General features: G+C 49.0%; 1 protein-coding gene and 1 pseudogene across 1 annotated transcript; both read left to right on the top strand.

The window, feature by feature from the left end:
- The first annotated feature begins 19,565 nt into the window (after positions 1 to 19,565).
- On the top strand, positions 19,566 to 21,652 carry LOC123116351 (uncharacterized). The gene has a single exon (XM_044537316.1). It carries the CDS (start codon positions 19,580 to 19,582, stop codon positions 20,297 to 20,299), a length of 720 nt encoding a protein of 239 aa, XP_044393251.1. The 5' UTR covers positions 19,566 to 19,579; the 3' UTR covers positions 20,300 to 21,652.
- Positions 20,708 to 21,631, top strand: LOC123114844 (putative cyclin-dependent kinase F-2; annotated as a pseudogene).
- Positions 21,653 to 23,889: the final 2,237 nt, after the last annotated feature.

The following is a 23,889-nucleotide window of genomic DNA, read 5'->3' as shown; positions in this document are numbered from 1 at the left end:
CAAGCTCGGACGTGCCAAGAAGCAGCTCGAGGACAAGGAAGGTGAGTAACACCTTATTGAAATTGTACCTTACAGAAAAGGATTTGGTTGCAAGAAGAATGACAAGGATAACCTGGGTATTGCAGGGGCCACGAATGAGGTGGCGACCCTGAAGGAGGCGGTGTCCACGGCCGAACACAATGCGGCCGCGGAGCGCACCGAGCGAGAGAAGCAGGAGGCGCGGGTGGCGGAGGTACAGCAAGAGCTCCAGGCTCTCGTGGAAAAACATGAGAGTTTGGAGCACGACTCAAAGACTCAAGAGTCCGAGCTTGCATCAGCTCTTGAGAGTGCCAAAGCCGCTAAGGCCGAAGCCTACAAGGCCCTCCAGGAAATCGAGGCGTTGAAGAAGATAGCAGCGGGTAAGGCATTTTTCATGCAAAGTAAGCATGTGAGTGTGAATTACCTATTACTTACCCGAATTCGGAGCTCTCCAGGAGCGTTCGCAGATCTGCCCTGCAGCGTGTCTGATGCTACCGCTTTCTATAGGGCCAAGGATGGGAGCTCGACGGAGAAGGTCTTCTGGTCTCAGTGTGCTGAGGCCGGACATCCGGTGCCCCTGAGCGACCAGCTGAAGCAGCTGGTCGAGCTCCACAAGGTGGCCGAACAGGCCATGAAGGGCCTCATAGTTCGGTTGTGGCCCAAGGAGGCCATGCCTGGGAGCTACTTCGGCCTGGTGCGGCGGCTGGTGGATGCGTGTCCATGGGTTGAAGTCATCAAGAATTCCGCCTGTATTGAAGGTGCCCGCCGGGCCCTTGCCCGCGCAAAGGTGCAATGGGGCTAGATGGATGCTGAGAAGCTTGTGACGGACGCGCCACCACCGGGCAAGGAGTATCGTACGCCCGAGATGTATTATAAGAGTGTCCTGAAGGGTGCCCGCATGATTTCGGGTGAGTGCTCCAAAGATGTAATATTTGAGTAAACTCGCATTTTGTTATCCTGTGCGCTGAAAACTTTGTTCGTATGCGCTAAGCAACGCTTGTTAATTTAAAATATTACCTTCTGTGCGGCCGTTTATCAAATCTGAGAGATGGCAAGTCGTCGGCTTCGGCCCCCATGCCACTAGTGCTGGGGTGTTCGGGATAAATTTGAGCACTCTTGTTCCCATTTTTGGGTCCATATAGGGAGGCGCTCAACACAACGAACAAGGCAACCGGACTTATAATGCTTGAACACTCTCACTTGGCCATAGAATTCTATAATTTTAAATATCGGTGAAGCCCCTACTGTTCGGAAGGCCGAATTTGGGGCGCTATCCACGCCTGGGCCGGACAAAGCCGGTTCCTCGCTCTAAGCGGCATAAGTCTTTAGGGACTCGAAAAGACCTCTCGAACAGCGACCGGCTCTCGCCTCATCATGACGGTCAGTTTTAGCTTTCTCCACTGAGGCGCTCGCCCAGCTCAACTGGGGCGCAATTGCAGTGGTTCTCCCAGTGCTACCTTAGCCGATACAACGGAACGTAAGGTACCAAAACATGGGAGCCGGGCAAACCCAACTATTGACCCAAGACATGATTCAGAGCCGATGCATATAATGCTATAAGTTCGGGGTGCCGCACTTGTGAAAGTGTTCGGACTTATCACACCATGATGAGGGAAACATAAGCCCCTGGTGTATTTAGCCGTACCAAAGTGTACGGGTGCAACATGTCATAAATGAACATATGTATAAGAAAGAAATGCAAATATAAGCAAAAGGGTGCTGCATTGTTTATTCAAGAAATACTGCTGTGAATGTAGAACGATACAAATACTGCGATAAGCAAGGGATGGGACTATTAAACATGTCCCCCTCCAAGGGTAGGCTATGGAATGGTGTATAAAACAGATTTAATGCTCGTAATGGAGACCACCTGGATATTCGTCGTAGCCTTTCTCCTTCCCTGGTTGTTGCATCGTGAGTTCAGCGGGTCTATTGCCGGACAGGGCCTTTGATGAACGGGGTCCTTTGGTTAAAAAAATTAAAAAGAGAAGAAGAAGAAAAAAGAACTACACACTTGAGAGCCCCTGGTGTGGTTAAGCCGCATTCTGGGCCTATCGTGGTCGTGCCCCACCCCCTATGCCCATGGTATCTTCAGAGCATAATGATGTACGCGGAGGACCAATCTTGCAATTTTGCAGGGGCTGGGGTTGGGGCCGCATTGCTACGCGTGCTCGGAACGTGCCGGGTGGTCTTGTTGTAGGTTACTCTGGGCGCGTTTAGCTGTGTCCGGTCGCTTAACGACCAGACTCGATAATTGCCTTAAAAGGCTACAGTGTACTTCTGCCGTGAGAGCCGCTGTATGTTCCTCCGTTCGGAGGGAGCGTTCAATGTTTCCATTAACCGTGATGACCCCTCGAGGGCCTGGCATCTTGAGCTTGAGGTATGCGTAATGCGGCACCGCGTTGAACTTTGCAAACGCGGTACGTCCGAGCAGAGCATGATAGCCGCTGCGGAACGGAACTATGCGAAGATTAACTCCTTGCTTCGGAAGTTATCCGGGGATCCGAAGATCACTTCCAGTGTAACTGAGCCTGTACAATTGGCCTCTACACCTGGTATGACGCCTTTAAAGGTCGTCTTTGTGGGTTTAATCCTTGAGGGGTCTATGCCCATTTTGCGCACTGTATCCTGATAAAGCAGGTTCAGGCTGCTGCTGCCGTCAATCAGGACTCTGGTGAGGTGAAATCCATCGGCGATTGGGTCTAAAACCAATGCGGCGAATCTGCCGTGGCGGATGCTGGTGGGGTGGTCCCTTCGATCAAAAGTGATCGGACAGGAGGACCATGGGTTGAACTTCGGGGCGACTGGCTCCATCGCGTATACGTCCCGGAGTGCATGCTTCCGCTCCCTTTTGGGTATGTGGGTTGCATATATCATGTTCACCATCCGCACTTGTGGGGGGAAACCCTTCTGCCCTCTATTGTTCGGCGGTCGGGTCTCTTCCTCGTCATCGCTATGCAGCCCCTTGTCGTTGTTTTCGGCAATTAGCTTGCCTGCCTGTTTGAATACCCAACAGTCCCTGTTGGTGTGGTTAGCTGGCTTTTTGGGGGTGCCATGTATCTGGCACGAGCAATCGAGTATTCGGTCCAAATTGGACGGACCCGGAGTAGTTCTTTTGAATGGCTTTTTCCGCTGACCGGGTTTAGAGCCTCTGAATCCGGCATTGACTGCCGTATCCTCATTATTATCGCCGTTAATGCGGCATTTGTTCTTGTTGCGACGCGACCTGCCATTGCGGTCCTTGATATCGGGACTGCCAGAATTTTTGCTGAGGTTGTTGCTGCGGGCTAGCCAGCTGTCCTCTCCCGCGCAGAAGCGGGTCATGAGTGATGTGAGGGCTGCCATGGATTTTGGCTTTTCCTGTCCCAGGTGCCTGGCAAGCCACTCGTCGCGGATGTTATGTTTGAAGGCCGCGAGGGCCTCCGCATCCGGACAGTCGACGATTTGATTTTTCTTAGTTAAGAACCGTGTCCAGAATTGTCTAGCCGATTCGTCTGGCTGCTGAATTATATGACTTAGGTCGTCAGCGTCTGGTGGTCGCACATACGTGCCCTGGAAGTTATCAATTAATGTGGCTTCCAGGTCCTCCCAACTCCCAATTGATTCTGCTGGCAAGCTGTTGGGCCAATGCCGAGCTGGTCCTTTAAGCTTGAGTGGGAGGTATTTGATGGCATGAAGATCATCACCGCAGGCCATGTGGATATGAAGGAGATAGTCTTCGATCCAAACCGCGGGGTCTGTTGTGCCATTATAAGATTCAATATTCACGGGTTTAAACCCTTCGGGGATTTGATGATCCATTACTTCATCTGTGAAGCATAGTGGGTGTGCGGCGCCTCTGTATTGGGCTATATCACGACGGAGCTCAAGAGAGTTTTGTCTGCTGTGTTCAGCCCGGTCGGACTTGCTGTGTCCGGCACGACGGTTGTCGTCATGTATCATGGGGCACCCACGCGATCCGTAGATCGATCTTGATTGCCTTGCCTTATCCTCCAATATATCTCGCAAGTCCAGGGCGTTCCCCTGTGGCCTTGTGCTTTTCGAGCGATGCCGGGGTACGGTTCTAGTGGAGGGCCTAGAGGCCTCTCTGTCGCGGCCATGAGGTGGTCGGTCAGCCGTATCGTGCGCTGGTGATGCGGGTTCATATACCTCCTCCTCTAATCGGGGGAGCAGTTTGCGTTTGGGGTAGCTTTCGGAGGGGCGTTCGAGCTCATGCTCTTCGGCCGCAAGGACTTCAGTCCATCTGTCAGCTAGCAGATCTTGATCAGCTCTAAGCTGTTGCTGCTTTTTCTTGAGGCTGTTTCCCATGGCCATAAGCCTGCGTTTAAAACGCTCTTGTTCGACGGGATCCTCAGGCACGACAAATTCGTCGTCGTCGAGGCTTGCCTTGTCTCCGGAGGGAGGCATGAAATCCTCTACCTCTTCGTCTGCTGCTCTCTCATGAGGGCTGGCGTCTCCGTCCTCCTATGCTGAATCTTGCTGGAGGGGGTTGTCTTCGGCACTGTCTGGGGTATTATTATCTCCGGTGCCAAAATCTCCATTCTTGCTGTGGCGGGATTTAGAGCGGCGCCGCTGACGCCGGCGCTTGGGCTGTTTCTTGGAGGGGTCATCCTCCGCTGCTCCTTCGCCATTCCCATCCTTTGGGATATCCACCGTGTATATGTCATATGATGAGGTGGCTTTCCAGTGCCCAGTAGGCGCTGGTTCTTGGTCGTCTCCGGCATCGTCGTCCATACCGTCGATGTCCTCGGACTCGAAGTCTAGAATGTCGGTTAGATCGTCGACAGTGGCTACTAAGTGGGTGGTGGGTGGGCTTTGAATTTCTTCGTCGTCCGCATCCCAACCGTCCTGACCGCAGTCCGGCCAGGGCTCTGCTAATAACGAGAGATACTTTAGCGAACTCAAGATGTCACCGAAAGGTGAGTGTTGAAAGATGTCCGCAGCGGTGAACTCCATGATCGGCGCCCAATCGGATTCGATTGGAGGGGGCGCGGGAGGTTCGGAGTCCGGCGAGGAGTCCGGCACCTTGGAGTCACGAGCTTCATGAGGGACAAGGTCAGTATTCGGCTCCATCGCCGTAGAGGTTGCAGCCCCGAGGCAATGTCTAGCCACCCATCCTCGATCTACGCAACCGGCTCCGAATCGAGGGTCGGAGCGGACTCGTGTGCGGCCTCCAGGGCACTGTCCGGCTGCAGAGCTAAATCATGCTCATCGTGACAGTGCGGCACGCTCGGCTGTGGCTCGAATCCATCAAAGATCAAGTCTCCGCGGATGTCAGCCGTGAAGTTCAAACTTCCAAATCTGACCTGACGGCCAGGGGCATAGCTTTCGATCTGCTCCAGATGGCCAAGCGGATTGGCCCGCAGTGCAAAGCCGCCGAATACGAAGATCTGTCCGGGGAGAAAAGTCTCACCCTGGACTGCGTCGTTGTTGATGATCGAAGAAGCCATCGAGCCTATCGGTGACGACACAGAGGAACTCTCAATGAAAGCACCAATGTCGGTGTCAAAACCGGCGGATCTCGGGTAGGGGGTCCCGAACTGTGCGTCTAGGCGGATGGTAACAGGAGACAAGGGACATGATGTTTTACCCAGGTTCGGGCCCTCTTGATGGAGGTAAAACCCTACGTCCTGCTTGATTGATATTGATGATGGGTGTATTACAAGAGTAGATCTACCACGAGATCAAGGAGGCTAAACCCTAAAAGCTAGCCTATGGTATGATTGTTGTTCGTCCTACGGACTAAAACCATCCGGTTTATATAGACACCGGAGAGGGCTAGGGTTACACAAAGTCGGTTACAATGGTAGGAGATCTACATATCCGTATCTCCAAGCTTGCCTTCCACGCCAAGGAAAGTCCCATCCGGACACGGGACGAAGTCTTCAATCTTGTATCTTCATAGTCTTGGAGTCCGGCCGATGATGATAGTTCGGCTATCCGGACACCCCCTAGTCCAGGACTCCCTCAGTAAATGTGAGAGTTTGAGCCATAACCTATTAGGAAACCTTCATGAGACTTAGGAGCAAATTTAGAACGACGATGCTTATCAAGAATGTAGCACTTTGAGCCGAATACTCGAAAGTATCCAACTTGGGGTTTGTTACCGGTGAGGAGCTCGTATGCCGTCTTGCCGAGTACCTTGTGAAGATACAAGCGATTTGTTGCATGACAAGCTGTCTCAACCGCTTCTGCCCAAAAGTGCTTCGGCGTCTTGTACTCATCAAGCATTGTTCTCGCCATTTCGATGAGCGTCCGGTTCTTCCTCTCAACAACTCCATTTTGTTGAGGTGTGTACGTAGCCGAGAACTCGTGTGAAATCCCTTCTTCATCAAGAAAGGTGTCCACATTTGCATTCTTGAACTCCGTTCCGTTGTCGCTGCGAACCTTCTTGATCTTCACTTCAAATTGGTTTTGGGCCTTCCTAGCGAAGTTTTTGAAGATCTTTTGGACCTGCGATTTATCATCAAGAAAGAACACCCACGTAAATTTGGAAAAATCATCAACTATAACTAGACCAAAAGAATTTCCACCGAGACTCTTGTAAGAGTTGGGACCAAAGATATCCATGTGAAGTAGCTCGAGTGGCCTTTTCGTGGTCATGATGTTCTTCACGGGATGCCTTCCTCCAACCTGTTTAGCTGCTTGACAAGCACTGCAAAGTCTATCCTTATCAAATATGACATCATTAACTCCAAGGATTTGATTCCCCTTAATAAGCTTGTCAAGGTTTCGCATACCAACATGACCTAATCGTCTATGCCATAACCAGCCTTTTGAGGATTTAGCAATGAAGTAAGTTTTAGGTTGAGCCTTTTTAGTGAAATCAACAATGTATAGATCACCTCTACGCACACCAGTAAAGACCATTTTATGATTGTCTCGATGAAACACTTGGCAATCTACTTTAGTAAATAGAACATTGAAACCGAAATCAGCAAGTCTAGATACTGAAAGTAAGTTATAACCAAGAGATTCAACGAGCATAACATTTTGTATGGAGCTATCATGTGATATGGCCACCTTACCGAGGCCAACCACCTTACCCTTTGAGTTGTCACCAAAAGTGACATACTTTCGAGGACTATCATTATCAGCAAGCTCACGAAACATGTCTTTATCTCCGGTCATGTGATCGGTACATCCACTGTCAAGGACCCATTCCTTTCCTCCTGACATATATCCCCGAAGATTTGCCATAAGACCAAAATGTATCATTGCATCATCAAGATCGAAGTCACTATCATAGTATCCATGTTAAACATTGTCATGTGGTGGATCAAATCCTAGAGAGGGTGATTCGTTAGAGTGAGTTTGACAATAATCTTGTCTATGAATTCTTATAGCTTCGGAAATAATATCACTAATAATACCAACATTTGCTTTGGCACGCATAACGTTTGTAAGCTCAAATAGACGATCACCAAACATAGGATCACTAGTATTCATCTTACTCAAGACAATAGACTTATGGAGAATTTCATCAAGATTTTTCAAAGAATAATCAAGAAATCGTTCCTCAAGAAATTTCCATATAGTGTAGGCACACTCAAGAGTAGGCAGTTTTATAATCAAATTTTTAGGCAAGCCTCTAGTGATAAGATTAACAGCTCTAACATTCCTAATCATGTCAATTGACTCATCAAGTGTAGGATGCATAGGATCAACACAAGGTGCACAAGGACTAGCAATGTACTTGTTCAAATGATATTGATTGAAAATTACAAGCATCTCATTTTTCCACTCATGAAAATACTCTCCATCAAGAATAGGCACTCTATGTCTAAGACTCCCCAAAGTAGACTCATCCATCTTCCTCCAATGGTGATTAAACCAAAGCAATGGAGACCAATGCTCTGATACCACTTGTATGACCTTGAGAAGAGGTGTCTAGAGGGGGGTGATTAGACACTAAGTACCAAAGTTGCAGTTTTTAGGTTTCTTTAAATTTAAGTGGAGTTTAGGCACAAGTTTAACATTCACAACACATAGCAAGCAAGCATGCAAAGAGTATATGAGCAGCGGAAAGTAAAGCATGCAACTTGCAAGAATGTAAAGGGAAGGGTTTGGAGGATTCAAACCCAATTGGAGACACGGATGTTTTTGGCGTGGTTCCGATAGGTGGTGCTATCGTACATCCACGTTGATGGAGACTTCAACCCACGAAGGGTAACGATTGCGCGAGTCCACGGAGGGCTCCACCCAAGAAGGGTCCACAAAGAAGCAACCTTGTCTATCCCACCATGGCCGTCGCCCACGAAGGACTTGCCTCACTAGCGGTAGATCTTCACGAAGTAGGCGATCTCCTTGCCCTTACAAACTCCTTGGTTCAACTCCACAATCTTGTCGGAGGCTCCCAAGTGACACCTAGCCAATCTAGGAGACACCACTCTCCAAGAAGTAACAAATGGTGCGTTGATGATGAACTCCTTGCTCTTGTGCTTCAAATGATAGTCTCCCCAACACTCAACTCTCTCTCATATGATTTGGATCTGGTGGAAAGAGGATTTGAGTGGAAAGCAACTTGGGGAAGGCTAGAGATCAAGATTCATATGGTAGGAATGGAATATCTTGGCCTCAAAACATGAGTAGGTAGTTCTCTCTTAGAAATAGGATGCTGGAAGTGTAGGTTCAGTCTGATGGCTCTCTCCACGAATGAAGAGGAGGTGGAGGGGTATATATAGCCTCCACACAAAATATAACCGTTACACACAATGCAGAGGAGGTGGGACCGATTTTGGTAATAAGCTTTCCATAGAGTTGGTCAGGCAAACTCGGTTTGACCGATTATCAACTTGGTGGGACCGATTTTGATAATAAGTTAACCAGAGAGTTTGCATTGTAATCTCGGTAGTACCGATTGCTCAAACTCGATGAGACCGATTTTGATAATGGACATACACAGAGAGATTACAATCCCATCTCGGTGAGACCGAGATCCCTATCGGTGAGACCGATTTGCCTAGGGTTTGTGGCAGTGGCTAAGACATCCAAACTTGGTGGCACCGGATAGAAAGAATCAGTGGGGCCGAGTTTGACTTTAGGTTTAGGACATATGTGTGGAAGTGGGAAAGTAGTTGAGGGTATTTGGAGCATATCACTAAGCACTTTGAAGCAAGAGGCTCATTAAGCAACACCTCATTCCTCCTTGATAGTATTGGCTTTTCCTATAGACTCAATGTGATCTTGGATCACTAAAATGTAAAATGAAGAGTCTTGAGCTTGAAGCTTGAGCCAATCCGTTGTCCTTAGCATCTTGAAGGAGTTCCCACATCCTTTAGTCCATGCCACTCCATTGTTGAACTTATCTGAAACATACTAGATAAAAGTGTTAGTTCAACAAGAGATATGTTGTCATTAATTACCAAAAACACCTAGGGAGCACTTGTGCTTTCAGTACTGGTAAGGTACACATCAATAACATGTATATCACGTATACCTTTGGTGTTGCCGGCCTTCTTATCCGCTAAGTACTTTGGGGCAGTTCCGTTTCCAGTGACCGTTTCCCTTGCAATAAAAGCACTCAGTCTTAGGCTTGGGTCCGTGCTTTGGCTTCTCCCCGGAAACTGGCTTACCGAGCGCGTCAACTCCCTTGCCGTCCTTCTTGAAGTTTTTCTTACCTTGCCTTTCTTGAAACTAGTGGTTTTATTGACCATCAACACTTGATGTTCCATTTTGATTTCCACCTTCGCTGATTTCAGCATTGAAAATACCTCAGGAATGGTTTTCACCATCCCCTGCATATTGTAGTTCATCACAAAGCTCTTGTAGCTAGGTGGGAGCGACTGAAGGATTCTGTCAATGACCGCCTCATCCGGGAGGTTAATGTCCAACTAAGACAAGCGGTTGTGCAACCCAGACATTTTGAGTATGTGCTCGCTGACAGAACTATTCTCCTCCATCTTACAACTGTAGAACTTGTCGGAGACTTCATATCTCTCGACCCGGGCATGATCTTGGAAAACCATTTTCAGCTCTTGGAACATCTCATATGCTCCGTGCTGCTCGAAACGTTTTTGGAGCCCTGCTTCTAAGCTGTAAAGCATGCCACACTGAATGAGGGAGTAATCATCAGCACGAGACTGCCAAGCGTTCATAACGTCTTGGTTCTCTGGGATGGGTGCTTCACCTAGCGGTGCTTCTAAGACATAATCTTTCTTTGCAGCTATGAGGATGATCCTCAGGTTCCGGACCCAGTCTGTATAGTTGCTGCCATCATCTTTCAGCTTGGTTTTCTCTAGGAACGCGTTGAACTTGAGGTGGACATGAGCGTTTGCCATTTGATCTACAAGACATTTTGCAAAGGTTTTTAGACTAAGTTCATGATAATTAAGTTCATCTAATCAAATTATTTAATGAACTCCCACTCAGATTAGACATCCCTTTAGTCTTCTAAGTGATAGATGATCCGAGTCAACTAGGCCGTGTCTGATCATCACGTGAGACGGACTAGTCATCATCGGTGAACATTTCCATGTTGATCGTATCTTCCATATGACTCATGTTCGACCTTTCAGTCTCTTGTGTTCCGAGGCCATGTCTGTACATGCTAGGCTTGTCAAGTTAACCTAAGTGTTTATGCATGTGTAAATCTGTCTTACACCCGTTGTATGTGAACGTTAGAATCTATCACACCCAATCATCACGTGGTGCTTCGAAACAACAAACTTTCGCAACGGCACACAGTTAGGGGGAACACTTTCTTGAAATTATTATGAGGGATCATCTTATTTACTACCATCATTCTAAGTAAACAAGATGCAAAAACATGATAAACATCACATGCAATCAAATGGTGACATGATATGGCCAATATCATATAGCTCCTTTGATCTCCATCTTCGGGGCTCCATGATCATCTTCGTCACCGGCATGACACCATGATCTCCATCATCGTGTCTCCATGAAGTTTCTCGCCAACTATTACTTCTACTACTATGGCTAATGGTTTAGCAATAAAGTAAAGTAATTACGTGGCGTTAAATCATTGACACGTAGGTCATACAATAATTAAGACCTATGGCTCCTGCCAGTTGTCATACTCATCGACATGCAAGTTGTGATTCCTATTACAAGAACATGATCTCATACATCACATATATATCATTCATTACAACTTTTGGCCATATCACATCACAAGGCATATGCTGCAAAAACAAGTTAGACGTCCTCTAATTGTTGTTGCATGTTCTTCGTGGCTGCAATAGGGTTCTAGCAAGAATGTTTTCTTACCTACGTAAAAGCCACAACGTGATCTGCCAACTTCTATTTACCCTTCATAAGGACCCTTTTCATCGAATCTGCTCCAACTAAAGTGGGAGAGATAGACACCCGCTAGCAACATTATGCAACTAGTGCATGTCAGTCGGTGGAACCTGTCTCACGTAAGCGTACATGTAAGGTCGGCCCGGGCCCCTTCATCCCACGATACCGCTGAAGCAAAATAAGACTAGTAGTGGCAAGAAAGTTGACAACATCTACGCCCACAACAAATTTGTGTTCTACTCGTGCAAAGAGAACTACGCATAGTCCTAGCTCATGACGCCCACAACCATTTTATTATTGCCTCTAGGGCATATTTCCAACAGTCTCCCACTTGCACTAGAGTAAATAGTCTAGTTACATTGTGATGAATCGAACACCCATAGAGTTCTGGTGTTGATCATGTTTTGCTCTAGGGAGAGGTTTAGTCAACGGATCTGCTACATTCAGGTCCGTATGTACTTTACAAATATCTATATCTCCATCTTGAACATTTTCACGAATGGAGTTGAAGCAACACTTGATGTGCCTGGTCTTCTTGTGAAACCTGGGCTCCTTGGCAAGTGCAATAGCTCCAGTGTTGTCACAGAAGAGTGCGATCGGCCCCGACGCATTGGTTATGACTCCTAGGTCGGTGATGAACTCCTTTACCCAGATTGCTTCATGCGCTGCCTCCGAGGCTGCCATGTATTCTGCTTCACATGTAGATCCCGCCACGACGATTTGCTTGCAAGTGCACCAGCTTACTGCCCCACCATTCAAAATATACACGTATCCGGTTTGTGACTTAGAGTCATCCAGATCTGTGTCAAAGCTAGCGTCGACGTAACCCTTTACGACGAGCTCTTCGTCACCTCCATAGACGAGAAACATGTCCTTTGTCCTTTTCAGGTACTTCAGGATATTCTTGACCGCTGTCCAGTGTTCCTTGCCGGGATTACTTTTTTTTGACTATGATTGCCGGGATTACTTTGGTACCTTCCTACCAAACTTATGGCAAGGTTTACATCAGGTCTGGTACACAGCATGGCATACATAATATACCCTATGGCTGAGGCATAGGGGATTACACTCATCTCTTCTTTATCTTCTGCCGTGGTCAGGCATTGAGCCGAGCTCAATCTCACACCTTGCAATACAGGCAAGAACCCTTTCTTGGACTGATCCATATTGAAGTTCTTCAATATCTTATCAAGGTATGTGCTTTGTGAAAGACCTATGAGGCATCTCGATCTATCCCTATAGATCTTGATGCCTAATATGTAAGCAGCTTCTCCAAGGTCCTTCATTGAAAAACACTTATTCAAGTGGGCCTTAATGTTGTCCAAAAGTTCTATATCATTTCCCATCAAAAGTATGTCATCTACATATAATATGAGAAAAACTACAGAGCTCCCACTCACTTTCTTGTAAACGCAGGCTTCTCCATAAGTCTGCATAAACCCAAACGCTTTGAACAATTCATCAAAGCGAATGTTCCAACTCCGAGATGCTTGCACCAGCCCATAAATGGATCGCTGGAGCTTGCATACCTTGTTAGCATTCTTGGGATCGACAAAACCTTCCGGCTGCATCATATACAGTTCTTCCTTAAGATAGCCGTTAAGGAATGCCGTTTTGACGTCCATTTGCCATATCTCATAATCATAGTATGCGGCAATTGCTAACATGATTCGGACGGACTTCAGCTTCGCTACGGGAGAGAAAGTCTCATCGTAGTCAACCCCTTGAACTTGCCGATAACCCTTAGCGACAAGTCAAGCTTTATAGATGGTAACATTACCATCCGCATCCGTCTTCTTCTTAAAGATCCATTTATTTTCTATCGGTCACTGATCATCGGGCAAATCTATCAAAGTCCATACTTTGTTTTCATACATGGATTCTATCTCGGATTGCATGGCTTCAAGCCATTTGTTGGAATCTGGGCCTGCCATCGCTTCTTCATAGTTCGAAGGTTCACCATTGTCTAACAACATGATTTCCAGGACAGGGTTGCCATGCCACTCTGGTGTGGAACCTGTCCTTGTAGACCTACAAAGTTCAGTAGTAACTTGATCCAAAGTACCTTGATCATCATCATTAACTTCCTCTTCAGTTGGTGCTGGCACCACAGGAACATCTTCCTGAGCTGCGCTACTTTTCGGTTCAAGAGGTAGTACTTCATCAAGTTCCACTTTCCTCCCACTCACTTCTCTCGAGAGAAACTCTTTCTCCAGAAAGGACCCGTTCTTAGCAACAAAGATCTTGCCTTCGGATCTGAGGTAGAAGGTATACCCAATGGTTTCCTTAGGGTATCCTATGAAGACGCATTTTTCCAACTTGGGTTCGAGCTTTTCAGGTTGAAGTTTCTTGACGTAAGCATCGCATCCACAAACTTTTAGAAACGACAACTTAGGTTTCTTCCCAAACCACAATTCATACGGTGTCGTCTCAATGGATTTAGACGGAGTGCATCTACATACCCTTGTAGATCGCAAGCGGAAGCGTTCAAGAGAACGGGGTTGAGGGAGTTGTACTCGTCGTGATCCAAATCACCGATGATCCTAGTGCTCAACGGGTAGCACCTCCGTGTTCAACACACGTACGGTTGGGGAAGACGGCTTCTCCTTCTTGATCCAGCAAGGGGGAAGGAGAGGTTGATGGAGATCCAGCAGAACGACGACGTGGTGGTGGATGCAGCAGCGATCTCGGCAGGGCTTCGCCAAGGTTCAGCGAGAGGGAGAGGTGGTGCGTGGGGAGAGGGAGGAGCCAGGAGCATGGGTGCGACTTCCCTCCCTCCCCCCTCTTTATATAGGCCCCCTAGGGGGGGTGCCGGCCGTGGGAGATCCAATCTCCAGGGGGGCGGCGGCCTAGGGGGGTAGCTTGCCCCCCAAGCCAAGTGGAGGCGCCCCCACCCTTAGGGTTTCCAACCCTAGGCGCAGGGGGGGACAAGGGGGGGTGCACCAGCCACCAGGGGCTGGTTCCCCTCCCACTTCAGCCCATGGGGACCTCCGGGATAGGTGGCCCCACCTGGTGGACCCCTGCGACCCTTCCGGTGGTCCCGGTACAATACCGGTGACCCCCAAAACTTTCCCGATGGCTGAAACTTGACTTCCTATATATAATTCTTTACCTCCGGACCATTCCGGAACTCCTCTTGACATTTGGGATCTCTTTTGGGACTCCGAACAACTTTCGGGTTACTGCATACTCATATCTCTACAACCCTAGCGTCACCGAACCTTAAGGGTGTAGACCCTACGGGTTCGGGAGACATGCAGCCATGACCGAGACGCCTCTCCGGTCAATAACCAACAGTGGGATCCGGATACCCATGTTGGCTCCCACATGCTCCTCGATGATCTCATCGGATGAACCACGATGTCGAGGATTCAAGCAACCCCTTATACAATTCCCTTTGTCAATCGGTACGTTACTTGCCCGAGATTCGATCGTCGGTATCCCAATACCTCGTTTAATCTCGCTACCGGCAAGTCACTTTACTCGTACCGTAATGCATGATCCCGTGACCAGACACTTGGCCACATTGAGCTCATTATGATGATGCATTACCGAGTGGGCCCAGAGATACCTCTCCGTCATACGAAGTGACAAATCCCAGTCTCGATTTGTGCCAACCCAACAGACACTTTCAGAGATACCCGTAGTGCACCTTTATAGTCACCCAGTTACGTTGTGACGTTTGGCACACCCAAAGCACTCCTACGGTATCCGGGAGTTGCACAATCTCATGGTCTAAGGAAATGATACTTGACATTTGGAAAAGCTCTAGCAAAACGAACTACACGATCATTGTGCTATGCTTAGGATTGGGTCTTGTCCATCACATCATTCTCCTAATGATGTGATCCCGTTATCAATGACATCCAATGTCCATAGTCAGGAAACCATGACTATCTGTTGATCAACGAGCTTGTCAACTAGAGGCTCACTAGGGACATGTTGTGGTCTATGTATTCACACATGTATTACGATTTCCGGATAACACAATTATAGCAGGAATAACACACAATTTTCATGAATAAAGAAATATAATAATAACCATTTTATTATTGCCTCTAGGGCATATTTCCAACACCAAGATCGCGAGACGGAAGTGTTACAAGAACACGGATCTAGGAGTCGTACTCGAAGCGATTCAGATCGCGGTGGATTCCGGTCTTAGCACCGAACAACAGCACCTCCGCGTTCAACACACATGCAGCCCGGTGACGTCTCCAGCGCCTTGATCCATCAAGGAGGAGGGAGAGGTTGAGGAAGAAGGCTCCAATAGCAGCACGACGGCGTGGTGGTGATGGAGTGGTAGTACTCCGGCAGGGCTTCGCCAAGCTCTTGCGGAGAAGGAGAGGTGTTGGGGAGGGGAGGGGCTGCGCCGAACAACGGAGTGACAAATCCCAATCTCGATTCGTGCCAACCCAACAGACACTTTCGGAGATACCTGTAGAGCATCTTTATAGTCACTCAGTTACGTTGTGACGTTTGGTACACCCAAAGCACTCCTACGGTATTCGGGGGTTACACAATCTCATGGTCTAAGGAAATGATACTTGACATTAGAAAAACTCTAGCAAACGAACTACACGATCTTGTGCTATGCTTATGATTGGGTCTTGTCCATCACATCATTCTCCTAATGATGTGATCTCCTTATCAATGACATCCAATGTCCATAGTCAGGAAACCATGACCATCTGTTGATCAACGAGCTAGTCAACTAGAGGCTCACTAGGGACATGTTGTGGTCTATGTATCCACACATGTATCACGGTTTCCGGTTAATACAATTATAGCATGAATAATAGACAATTATCATGAACAAGGAAATATAATAATAATCATTTTGTTATTGCCTCTAGGGCATATTTCCAACACCTGCCACTACTCACTTTAGTACCGGTTCGTGGCACGAACCGGTGCTAAAGATTTGCCACGAACCGGTACTAATGAGAGCGGCCAGCTAGCCGTTGGATCCGGCACTAATGGACACATTAGTGCCGACTCAAAATCAAACCGGCACTAATGTGCTTCACATTTGACCCTTTTTCTACTAGTGAACCGTAGGTGCAACTGTTGCACTGGTCCAGGTGGTGACGAGAACGGCCAGCAAGGGTGGGGACCGGCGACGACGACGACCGGCGAGAGTGGAGATCGACGACGAGGACGACCATTGGGTGGGACATGCCGGCGAGGGGTAGGCAGGGTCGGTCCCGAGATTTCCGGGGCCTTGAACGAAACTATAATCCGGGGCCCTTTGGGATCCTTAGTATAAATGTTTAAATAATATAGCCAACCTATCTCGACATAAATTTGTATTAAAAAGACAATCAAGTGCATCCAAAATCAGCGTGCAACTAAGAAAACAATCAAGTGCATGAATACTAGCAGATTCTGGTGGAGATGAATTAAATATGTGGTAAGATAACTCACATTGAATCATTGATACCATCCATGTTAATGTCAACATTGTATTCTGTAGGATCATCAGCCTGATTAGTATTTCTTTTTTGACCTGATTAGTATTAGTTTGGTCATCGCAAGAACTATCGCCAACTCATCTGGATTTCTTGAAGTGCTTGTATCACTCTAAAAATATTTATGCGATGATCTTTTCATCTCATCTACCTCCTTCCTTTTTCCTTCAATCACTGCTGGATGGATACTTTCTACATAAGGCTCACATGATGGTGCTGAAATTAAATGGAACAATTAGCTTTCAAAATTAGTGCAAAGCTATGCAGATATAAGATCAATTATAGAAAATCTAGGGCACGGCATAGTATCTTCTCTCTAATCTAATCTGGATATGATTTTATTCTGTGTGCAATGATTCGAGCGCCTCAATGCGACAATTCCTGTTTTGATTTACCGAGATTCAAGAATTCATGATTATTTAACAGACATGAAGAACACTAGAACAGTACAGGGAAGGGTTAGACGACGCGTGGAGACATAGTCGTCGTCGTACCTGGTGTAGCCGTGTGCCCGCGTAGTTCTTGTTCGTCAGGAAGAGTCGTCCATCTGTGGAAGGATTGAGGTCCCGTGGTTGACGATGGCCAGCGGTTAGGCCTATAGATCCGAGATGGATTGACAGGGCGGGAAGAAGATGAACGGTAGCAGATGGGGGAGAAAAGCAATTCTGTCGTGCACGGATCCATCCTCTATGGTTGCTTTGAGATTCATGCTTCGTTTTTTTGACCATTTTCAAAATTTGTCATGTTTCAAAGCGTTACATTTACTTTTTCTTCTTGTTCCAAAGATTATAATAATGTTTCATTGTTGTGTATTATCGTGTATATTAAAACTGGTCCAAAATAAGAGTTTTTATTTATTGGCACATAATGAAACATGATGATACACATTGAAATGAAAAAAAAGAACAAAACATTCTGAAACAAGATAAATTGTAACAACAACAAATAAAATAGCATCTATACCAATATAAAAAGACCCAAAGGGGCAGATCCAACAAATCCCGACCGTCAAATCAGGTCAATCCAACAACTGAGGCTGCTCCAATGGTGAGCGCTCATCATGTTTAGTGTGCAGTTAACATCATACCAAATATTAATGCAATGGTAATCACATAATTAAAACGTAAATAATATCCTACCTAATATTTTCGTGTAATTAATATATTACCTAATATCAACGTGTATTGCCCATACATATTTACTAGTAAATCTCAAAGGAACCACGGACGTTGGATCCATGCATAGATAATCTGTGCAGCACCATAGATAAACCACTCTCCAGGCAGGAAAATAACGAAGAGTACTATGCAGCAAAATCGAAAGGGAAACGTATATACCCGGCGCGTCGGCCGAACTTTCCGCCGGACGCGCGCGGGGCACTCAATCCAATCGAATCGCATGTCGGGCGCATGCTACCGCAGGTCATCCCACGGCAGCACGCATCCTGCCGTAGGCCATCCCATGGCCGCGGGCCGTCGCCGCCTTGCAGGTTCCACCACCCCCGCACCTTCGCCGGCGGCGGCCACCCTCACAGCCGCGCGTCGTCCCGCACCTCATGTGCTCCATCTCGCACCCCTGCTTCCCCATCTTTTTCTTTGCTGCAACCGGCCTTGGATTTTGCTGGCACCGGCTACGCGGCGAGCTACAACCACATCGGGGACCTCGGCATGGGCGTCAACCTCCATCAGGGGGGGAGGGGGGGGGGGCAACGACGAAATGCTTCAAGGGGGACAAACCCCTAATGTTGCAACCGGTGTTCTGGGCGGCTACAACGATGCGGCAAAAAAGCTTTAAACAACGACAACAGATGCCGGAACCGGCCACTGCCACAATGAAAAGCTTGAACCGGTGTCGCAAAAAGCTTCAACCGACATCACAAAAAGCTTCAACTGGCCACTAAAAAAGCTTCAATCGTTGATAATAAAGATTCAACCGTAGTTGGATTTTGGTACTAACGGAGAAGTTTTTTTGCTACATCCATCAGGCGGAGCTGCGACCTCGCGACGACGGCGACAACGATTTTCTGCATCCGTTATCTTTTTTTTTTGCTACGGCCTGTGATGTTTTTTGCTACTGCCGATGACGTTTTTTTGCTACGTCCACCTCAACGACGGTGATTGACTGGCTGGCTGTCGTCGACGCAATTCCATGCAAGGAGCATCAATGGCGAGGGGCGGCGGCGGAGCTATGACCGGAGTTACACCCATCGTTGCTGAGAGCTGCAACCGTTGGTGCAGCTGTTGCACTGGTCGAGGAGGTGACGAGAACGGCCGGCAAGGGTGGGGACCGGCGACAAGGACGATCGGCGAGGGTGGACATCGGCGACGAGGATGACCATCGGTGGGGACAGGCCGACGAAGGGTAGGGACCGGCAACGAGGACGGACACCGAGAAGACAGGAGACGCCGCGCCGCGCACCCGAGCGGGGGGAAGAAGACGCTGGGGCAAGCACGTTATTTTTGACCGGATCTAACGGCTACGCAACTCGCATCCAACTGCTGAGACGTGTATGGCCGAAATTTTTGGGCCTATCGGTGCCCAAACCGAAATCGGGCAAGTGACCCGTAGGCAGTTCCTTTTTCCCCTCCCGTTTCCACTTCCTCTCCGGCTACGAATCCGAACGCGTACAGGAGCTCCCGTCGCAGTCTCGCCCAAGCCAGAGCCACGAGCAGCGCGTTGACCTCGTCCTCGAGTCCAGGGACCACTCGAGCACGTCTCGCTGACAATGAGCATCCCAACTTCTATATATACGTACGACCACCACAACCACAATGCGATCCTCTCCTGTTTCCCTTTCGACCTCCTCCTTCTCCCCTCCGTTCCCGATGGCCATCAAGCGCGTCTTCCCCGGCGACCACCCCGACTTCAAGGTGGACACCAGCTGCGGCGCCCCGAGGTTCACCTTCTGCAACAGGGCGCGCTACTGCAGCTCCACCGACTACCAGGAGACGCGCGCGCTCGGCGTGGGCGCCTACGGCGGCGTCGTCGAGGCGCGCCACCTCACCAACGGCTGGACCGTCGCCGTCAAGAAGCCGCTCCCCTGCGCGCACGAGGGCGCCGGCATCGCGTGCGGCTGCGCCGACGCCCGTACGCTGCGCGAGGCCGCGTTCCTCGCGGCGTGCCACCGCCACCGCGCCATCGTCGAGCTCCGGGCGCTCTCGCTCGACCGCTGCGCCGGGAAGCTCTCCGTGGTCATGGAGTGCGTCGGGCCCAGCCTGCACGAGGTCCTCCACGAGTCAGGGTGGACACGGTCCGGGCCGGTCCGGTCCCGGTCCGGGCCGTCGTTTGGACCGGCCGCCGGCGGTCCGGGCCGGACCGGACCGAGCTGCATCACGGTCCTGATTTTGGGGACCGGACCGGCGATGAAGAAGCCCGGGCCGGACCGAGCGGACCGACCAACGGCCACCGGCGGTGACTTGCCCGGGTGCGGCGGCGAGTTGTGCGACGTGCGTGGTTGCTCTGGCGAGGTGGGTCACATGCGCGACAGCCGGCCGCAAGGTGTGTGCTGGGCAGCGCGGCTGTTATTCATGAACCGCGAGCTCTAGCCATTGTTGTTGCCAGCCATGAACCTGCAACACTCACGCCATGCACGCACGGGACGTGCTGATCTAAACGGCATGCACGCACCACGCATGGGGGGTTCGCGATCTAATTAAACGGCATGCCCGCACAGGACGTGCAACGGGGGTGCGGCTTTTCAGTTTTCGCTCTCTTTATTCCTTGCGTAACAGCCGGGCCTGATCTAAACGCGCGCAATCCTCGCACAGGATGTCCCCTATTACATAGTACATGCAACTAGTGTAGCGCGTGCATGAGCCCACAATTTTGTCTCTGCGGGCCTTCCTTGATTAGTGGATCAATTTGGACGTGAAGCTAGTCGTGGGATAATGCCATGATTATCGGTTCGAACCCCGTCTCTTTCGTTCTTTCTTGTTTTCTGTTCGACAGAATGAAAGGAAAGGAAAACTGAATCGAGGAGGGGCGCGGCAGTGCCGGAGGGGACGCGGCATCGCGGATCTCACCAGCGCCACTGCAGGGCGTCGCCGGTGGCTGGGCGGAAGAATCGCGTCGCCTTCGGTCCGACCGAGCCGGACCGAGCCAAGGCAGGACCGGACCGATCAATTTTCGGTCCCCTTTTCACGGACCGGACCGGTCAGTTTTTTTGTCGGTCCGGGCTATTTCGGTCCGGTCCACTTCGGTCCACGAGCGGGCCCAAAAGACCGCTCGCCCCGTCCACCCTGATCCACGAGCACCGCCGCGGCCGGCCCTTCCCCGAGGCCGACGTGCGCTGCATCATGGAGCAGCTCCTCGGCGCCGCCAAGCACATGCACGGGCTCTGCATCAGCCACTGCGACATCAAGCCGAGGAACATCCTCGTCGGCGCAGACGGCATCAGCAGCGTCAAGATCTGTGACCTAGGGCTCGCGGTGTCTATGTCAGAACCTGCGCCGTAGGGCCAGCACGGCACACGCCGATACATGGCGCCGGAGATGCTCCTTGGCAAAACCGACTACGACGCCACGGTTGACACGTGGTCCCTCGGCTGCGTCATGGCCGAGCTCCTCTCCGGGAAGCCACTCTTCGACGGGGACGACGACGCCCAACAGCTCCTCGCCATCTTCCGCGTTCTCGGCGTGCCATTATTCACGACCTGGCCAGCCTACGAGTCATTGCCGCTCGCCGGGAAGCTGGTGACGCCGCCGCATGTCATTTCCCGCAACAAGCTCCGTCAGCACTTCCCAGAGGACCGCCTCTCCAAAGAAGGTTTCGAAGTCCTCAAGGGGCTCCTCTCGTGTAGCATCGACAAGAGGTTGTCGGCCACCACCGCGCTCAGGCGACCATGGTTCGCCAACGCCGTCGTCGATCCTTTAGCCTGATCTCTAACTGCTGGTACAAAGACTATTTTTGGGCTTCAATTAACGCAATTGTTTGTAGCAAAATTGAATATGTACCTTTGATTTCGTACCAAAGATTTGGATTACATTGAGATCACTAGTGTGCATGAGATTGTATGTTAATCGAATATATCTTTGACTGAAAACCGACGCATACGCAATTGACCACGAGCGAGAGAAGGCGCCTTGTTGGGGCGCTGCGTGTTGTGGAGGACCACATGCACGTGTTGCATGTCCAGACAAGCACGAGGAGGGCCGCATGGACAAAGTGCACGCGTTGGAAGGTTACCTTCGGAACACGTGCCCCTAGTGGTGGTGGTGGGGGGGTGAGAGCAGGGGGAACCTTCCTCAGGGCCCGTGGCATTTGTTCATTTTTCTTTTCTATGAAGTTCCTACAAAATGAACATCCAAAATTTGGGGGTTCAAATTTTTATAATTTATGAAAGTTCTTGAAAGTTGAGTATTTTAAAAGTTTGAATTTTTGAAAATTCAAAAAAATTGAAATTCTTGTGGAAATTTTCAAAACTATAAAAGATCCTACAAGTTTGTACCGAAAAATTCTACAAGTTTAAAATTTTGAAAGTCATTTTTTAAAGTTATAGACACACATTTATGAAAGTTTCTAACAAGGAAATATGCCAAAGTGGCAAGGCATTGGACTTTCCTCGGTAAAAAGAACATGGTCTTAATCTTCCACTCCTTCTTTGTTGTGCGCCTCCTATGCTTCTATGAAATAGGATCCCATTTTTTGACTTATTACGTGTTCTACAATTAGAGTTGAATGTTATAAGTGTAACACGTATAACCTTGACGTGGGGTTGTTATTCATATTCTGGTTGTAGGGAGCCCTTACTTCACATTAGCAACCAAACTTTGCGAACACATGTTTTCTTAGAAAAAGGCTATCACCCGGCTTTAAATTAGTGAAGTACTTATAACAAGCAGAACAACACAACACCACAACATAAATAAAAGACAATATGACAAGATATAAGGGTGCTCAGGTTGAGTAACAAAGAACCAAGATGACCCAAGGAGATCACAAGAAAGAGTTGAGCAACGCTTGGAGTCATCAGAGTCCTCATACGCGATCGGAGGACTGAAACAACAGACGAGGCAAACTCGAGAACAATACTAGACATAAAAAAAGGTCATGCCATCAACATCACTTGGTTTTCCAGCACTTGAGCGCCTTCCAGTTCCATCATCAAGATGATCCTCACGCTCCCTCGCCCCGACTCGAAGGGTGTCACATCGTTCAACAATGGGATGCTATCACTAGAGCCTGCATGGAAACAAACACCATGACCCTAAGGGAGGCCTTCGAACATAGCCACCCCGCCGAACCAAGCTTCCGTTGAGAGCACCACCACCAATACCACAAAACTGTCACCACAAAAAAAAAAGGCTACCGCCCATGAACCACACTCTTGATAATCGATAGAGAGGGGCCTTGCTCAATGGACGGGGCCTCCAAGGAGGGAACGATGCCACGGTCGACTATATTTGATTTCACCCCACGTCGCCAAAATATGGGTCTTGCCATGGTCGAGTATATTTGATTTTATCCCAGCCCGGGAACAAGAATACCTGGTGCAGCTTAGTTAGGAGGGAGTGATCCATATCTGGTATCTTCTTTAGTTTCTCATCGTTGATGGTGGCGGTTGCCCGTAGGATGCAGCATATTTGATTGTCGTAGCACGCGCGCGCTTCCGCGGACTCTTTTGGCTCAAAATTGCCGGAGTCCACCTCCGTGACCACCAGTCTAGTAGTGATGAGATTGTTTGGGTGCCGCATCCTCTTCGGTTTCGGTTCTATAATGGCTTCGCCAGTATCGGCTCCGGTTTCAGTCTCGGCGCCGGTCTCGGTGCCGGTCTTGATGTCGGTTTGAGTCTCGGATGTGACAGGTGGGCCCGGCAACAACCGTTGCTCGTCGAGAAGGTTCAAATAGGCGCCTGCCGCCTCGTAGACGTTGCAATCACCAGAACCCTGTCCTTCATCGTTGCTAGCCATGTTTCCTATGATTAAATCTCATCAATTAATTCTAAACCTAATAAAATGAATAATGACATAAAAAAGACTTATGTTTTGTAGGAATGTTGACTCATTGCCGTTGCGGCAAATCCCGGGCACTCGATATGTCCCAGTTTGTAGCACAAGTCATGCCAAAATTCACGGAAAATTTCGGCATGAACTTTGCTACAAAGTGGACAAATCGAGCGCCTGAAATTTGCCGAAAC

This window comes from Triticum aestivum, chromosome 5B (genome assembly GCF_018294505.1).
Source record: "Triticum aestivum cultivar Chinese Spring chromosome 5B, IWGSC CS RefSeq v2.1, whole genome shotgun sequence".
Lineage (NCBI taxonomy): Eukaryota > Viridiplantae > Streptophyta > Magnoliopsida > Poales > Poaceae > Triticum > Triticum aestivum.
The sequence above is the reverse complement of the archived record's forward strand: the minus strand, read 5'-3'. Positions and strand labels throughout refer to the sequence as shown.

Coding starts and splice junctions, on each gene's coding strand:
- LOC123116351 (XM_044537316.1), top strand. CDS start 19,580: ATGGCCATCAAGCGCGTCTTCCCCGGCGACCACCCCGACTTCAAGGTG.